This window comes from Hippocampus comes, unplaced genomic scaffold, assembly GCF_001891065.2.
Source record: "Hippocampus comes isolate QL1 unplaced genomic scaffold, H_comes_QL1_v1.1 scaffold585, whole genome shotgun sequence".
Taxonomy (NCBI): Eukaryota; Metazoa; Chordata; class Actinopteri; order Syngnathiformes; family Syngnathidae; genus Hippocampus; species Hippocampus comes.
Window position 1 is genome coordinate 367,629 of NW_017805408.1, and position 4,719 is coordinate 372,347.

Consider the following 4,719-nt stretch of genomic DNA (forward strand, 5'->3'; position numbering starts at 1 on the left):
CCTGCCCGGAGCTCCCTTCTACCACAGGTAAAGCATGTCAATATGTAATTTTAAAAAAACCCCAAAGAACTGTGAAGTTTACGAGACACTGCTGTGCAATAAAATAAAAAAAAAATATATTTTTTTTTCTTTCAAATGCTCACTTCTATAGCGTCCCTAGAAAATCACAGTGTCCCATCAATGATCTGCTATTTTTAGAACAGGCCTGCAGGTTAGTTCATGTGGTCCTTGGGGGCTGCCTGGTGCCCCCTAGTGGTAGGTGAAAGAATTTTATCAAACTTGGCAGAATTGGACCTTAAAAAAAAAAAAAAACCTCATTTGTTATGTAGCGTTCAGTTGTATGCAAGTTTAAGTACAATAATTTGCTTTTCATCTCAAGAGATGTTTTCAAAATGCATTTTTAGGCACAGTGGTAGACATTTCATACATTTTAATTTAATCATCAAGCACAATTTTTTAATTAATTTATTTTTCTCACTGTCTCAATTTTGATGAAAAATTCGGCGTACTCCGCTCCTTTAGCTGCACGCTACTTTGGGGTGTAAAAAGTTTGAGAAACACCCGACGGTAGACGACAACAGGGCAACACTGTCATTTACATGTACTTTTTTTCAAAACAGCAGAGGAAGATTCAATGTTTTCTGTAAAGTTTGCCACTTTTATTTTCCATCTAAAAATCAAACGGTCTCGTCAGATAGCTTTTTTTTTTCTCTCTATCATAAGTGCCTCCAATTTCTAGCACTTTAAAAGCACTGGATCTAAACTTCAAGCACTTTGCAGACCTTGAAAACACAACAGAAAAGAATATTTTCAAGTGTATGCACCCGTGTCAGCGCTAACTGGTGTTATGTTTAGGTTGTTGCCATGGCAACGATTGAGCACCACTATCTTTTCCTACAGAAAATTGTTGCGTGTTGTCCGTAGCTTATTCCTTGCATTCAATTCAAAAATGTTTCCCACCAGCGTCAATTTTTCAACGTATCTTCAAAACAAATTACGCATTCAGCAAAAAATAATCATAATAAAATAAATAAATCCGAATGTTCTGGTACCATCTTAATGCATGTTTTACTGTACTGTACTTTGTCCAACCAATATTAGTCTATAATTCTGAAATATATGCCATCTGCACAGATACTACCACTACCTGTTCTCGCACTACCTGCCGCAGTCTTTGAGAACCATTGTGGATCATACGTCCAATTGCGAGGACATCCTGATGAATTTCCTGGTTTCCGCTGTCACCCGCCTGCCGCCCATCAAAGTGGCTCAAAGGAAACAATACAAGGAGTTGCCGAGCCCGCAGGTAGTAAGTCGCCACGGATTGATTGATAGTGCTCACTCGAAAATCTAAATCTAAATCTAACATGGGCAAGTGCGTGATGGTTTAATCAGTCCTATTTTTTTTGACTCACTAGGCCACAAAAAATGTCCCCTGGGCCAACCCGGAGCATTTCAACCAGCGCCAGGAGTGTATCAACACCTTTGCCAACTGGTTTGGCTACATGCCTCTGGTCCACTCCCAATTCCGCCTTGACCCCGTGCTCTTCAAAGATCAGGTGTCAGTCCTCCGTAAGAAATATAAAGACCTCGAGAAGGCATGATGTGACCGGCCACAGAGCCGGTCCGTTGCGGTGGGCTTTTGGAGGACACCGACCAAGGTCTGTCCAGCTGAGAGGGATCAGAGGGACTCATGTAAGCTGTCATATGGACAATCAGACAGACCCCGGTGGGCTGTGGATCAATACAAAGTCCTGTTAAGTGCAACGCGAACTCTAACCCCTTCCAGCTCTAAAAAAAAAAAAATAGCCACCCTGTCGATGAGCTGTCAGTCTTCATCGAAGCACTTTGAAGAGGCCCTCGGATGCAAGTGGTGTCGCTGTGCATGAATGGGAAGGAAGGTGCGTGCCATGTTCTCGGGCTATTCTCGTCTCAGCATTGCTGAGCGGGAGCCGAGGAAAAACGGACAATGTGACTGGCAAAATGTAAACTAAGGCATAAAATGATTTGCACTTTGTTGTGGTGTTTCCTGAAGCTCCGTTTTTTTTTTCTGCCCCCCCCCCCTCGCAGTTTAGCGTGACATCAAACACAACGGCAGTCAATTGAAGGACTTTTTTTTTCCCGTAGTTTTAATGAGAAAAAACATTTTTACTTGGTACAAAACACATATGGCCCAGTTGACAAAATTACATTCACAGGCAAGCAAACCTGAACAACAAGGGCACACTTTGAGGAAGACTCATTTAACGCGTGCACATACACACCTGAGATGTACTGTACCGGAATTGAACCCTGCACCTCTGCAGCCAGCACGCTAACCAGTCGACCAACAGCCTGCCTCAAGGAACTCCGTTGAAGTGAATTGAAATTCACCAGTGACCCCCCCCCCCAAAAAAAACCTTTGCCGCCATCTTGTGGCTTTGAGAGGTAAAGATCAATTACTTTGCAAAAGCTGATCACCCTGCAAATACTCTCCCCGGTCTGTCCATCGGGATTGATCACTTCCTCAGTGTCAACATGGCATTGACGTCCCACAGCAAGTTCCTCATCTGATCCATAAGAACCTTCATCTCGTGGTTCTTTTGACGTACTCTCTGCAAACGGGGACGAGGAGTTCAGATCAGTCAAACGCGCAGCTTTAATGCGAACAAGGACAAAGTCGATTTCGATTCAACGGCGCATTCTCAAATAGGGTTCAGGTACTTGGGCCGCGAAAATCATGGCAAGCAAGAACAAATTGGCCATTGTCAATGAGTTAAGATCCCTTGTTAGTCCCACAATGTGGAGTGGGGAGGGTTCTTGAAAACATTTGAGCGACAATAGATCAGAATTAGGCTTCGCTATTATGGATGAAATAAACAGTGGCACTCGGGCTCTCCTCAAAATAGATCAGGGCTGCTTCGTGCGAAGCATGTACAGCTATTCATGTGGAGCTTGACGGTATAACAAATTGAGAGTAGTGTAATTCGCGTAAGCCTCCGTGATGCATCACGGAGAAATATTTTAGTTATTTAAATAGCCCATTCAGCCCTTAATTTCCAACTATCTTACAGTTACCATCTGTCCTGGAATTATTACATCATATGTATAATTTACCTCAAGGATGTCTTTTCGCTCCTGGTGGACTGAAGGACTACAAGGCTCCACTCTGACGTTGACCAGCTCTTCTCCAACATAGGGCACGAGCTGAGAAAATATACACGGACAGCGTATAAAGCCTCTCTTTGTGCACAATACCCAACGACCAAGTAACAAACGCATTTTCATGCATCATAAAGCTCGTTTCTCCGACCTCCGCCGGCCCTTCCTGCAGGTCAGCGGTCATCTCCACGCAGCGTTCGTACAGCAGGCGAAGTTTGCGGAAGAGCAGGGCGAGCTGCCTCAAGTGTTCCTGGAGTTTTCCAAAGCGGTCCTGGTACATTGCCTGGCTTTGAGTCACACCATTGGGAAGCTGAAACCGAGAGGACGGACGGACAGACGTGTGATGTTTTCGCTTGACTTTCGCTCCATCACTTGATCGCAATGAAAATGAAAGTGACTAAACCCAAGGTTAACTGTGTACAAAATATAGTGTCATATAAATTTGTTTTGACTTTTTGACACTCCTCTTAAGTTGAAACAACTGATGCGTGAACTTATAGTCCAATATATAAACATCTCGATACACTGTCTGCTATTCATGAGGGATAAAGACCCCTGCAAGAGAATTTTGGGAATAAGGTAAAGCGAATCTCAAGAAAGCTACTTCTTTCTTGGTTTCTTTCTTTCTTACTTGCGTTGCTCGTGTGATTTGGAAGATCTCCATGGTGCGAGTGACAATGTCCTGGACGGTTTCCTGTCCAATCCGACAGAGGAACACAGGGGAGATCTCTCGGAGGGCACCCTGGGGTGGCATTGCCTGTTGACCTGCGGCCAGGGAGCCACCGGGGGGCATGTGAGGGGGCTGTTGCTGAGTGGGCATCCCTGTCATGCCCGTCTTCTGTGGCAATGATGCTGCCATCACTACGCGAAGCAGAGAGACAGAAATAATCACAATATCTTCTATATGAGTCTTTTTTTTTAATTAAAATAAATTAAATAGCCGTTCAATTACAACGGCGGAAGACAGACGCTAGTCAAAGAGAGTATTTTGATTGCTTGGCTCTGAGGCTACCATGCTATCAATTCCCAAACAAAGGGTAACGTTTAAACAAGCGAGACGTGGTGATAACTATCGTACGGAAGGATACGGACTTTGCATACCGTGATTTACGATGTCCTTTGGCTGTAGTATTTCCAAATTTTCTTGGGTTAATGACGTATTTATCTTTGGCTGGACAAAAAAAGTCTTTATGGACGGAACCCATTCATATTCTACTTCTGGGATGTTTCAAGCACAGTATATGAGGCCAAAGCACACTACTGCCGCCCAAAGGTCATCTTCGGAACAGCTTTGAATTCCACCTGAAAAGACCGCAATGGCCCATTCTGGCCTATAGGTGTAGATGTTTCCCACGGTTTTGCGTGAGTGAATACGCTTATTTATCACTGAGCACTAATTGAATTATAAGAAAACCTTGATTAGTCTCGCAATGGAGAAATTCCCAGTTCACAGCAGCAAAGTTATGAAAGGAAGAAGTAGAACAATCACAGATGTTAATGTTCTCCCATTGCCTAACAAAAAATGACTTTGGGTTTCCCACCTGTTTTACACTCTACATTTTCAAATGAGATCAACTT

At 43.6% G+C, this 4,719-nt stretch overlaps 2 protein-coding genes across 3 annotated transcripts in view; one reads left to right on the forward strand and one right to left on the reverse strand.

Moving 5' to 3' along the window:
- Positions 1–2,017, forward strand: part of ext1c (exostoses (multiple) 1c) — a 35,762-nt gene extending 33,745 nt beyond the window's left edge. Inside the window, exons 10-12 of the mRNA XM_019873664.1 lie at positions 199–255; positions 1,119–1,306; positions 1,419–2,017. Of these exons, the coding sequence (XP_019729223.1) occupies positions 199–255; positions 1,119–1,306; positions 1,419–1,604 (431 nt within the window). The 3' untranslated portion in view covers positions 1,605–2,017. The remainder of the gene's footprint in view (positions 1–198; positions 256–1,118; positions 1,307–1,418) is intronic.
- A 91-nt stretch (positions 2,018–2,108) lies between these two features.
- LOC109518057 (mediator of RNA polymerase II transcription subunit 30) lies at positions 2,109–4,368 on the reverse strand. 2 transcript variants are annotated; one of them, XM_019873667.1, is made up of 5 exons: positions 4,253–4,368; positions 3,773–4,002; positions 3,293–3,451; positions 3,097–3,186; positions 2,109–2,594 (listed from the first exon to the last, which is right to left on the reverse strand). In XM_019873667.1, the coding sequence occupies exons 1-5, from the start codon at positions 4,344–4,346 to the stop codon at positions 2,499–2,501; spliced, it is 669 nt and encodes a 222-aa protein (XP_019729226.1). In that variant the 5' UTR covers positions 4,347–4,368; the 3' UTR covers positions 2,109–2,498. The 2 variants fall into 2 exon arrangements, with proteins under 2 accessions (XP_019729226.1, XP_019729227.1); XM_019873668.1 differs by having other exon boundaries at positions 4,243–4,346.
- Positions 4,369–4,719: the final 351 nt, after the last annotated feature.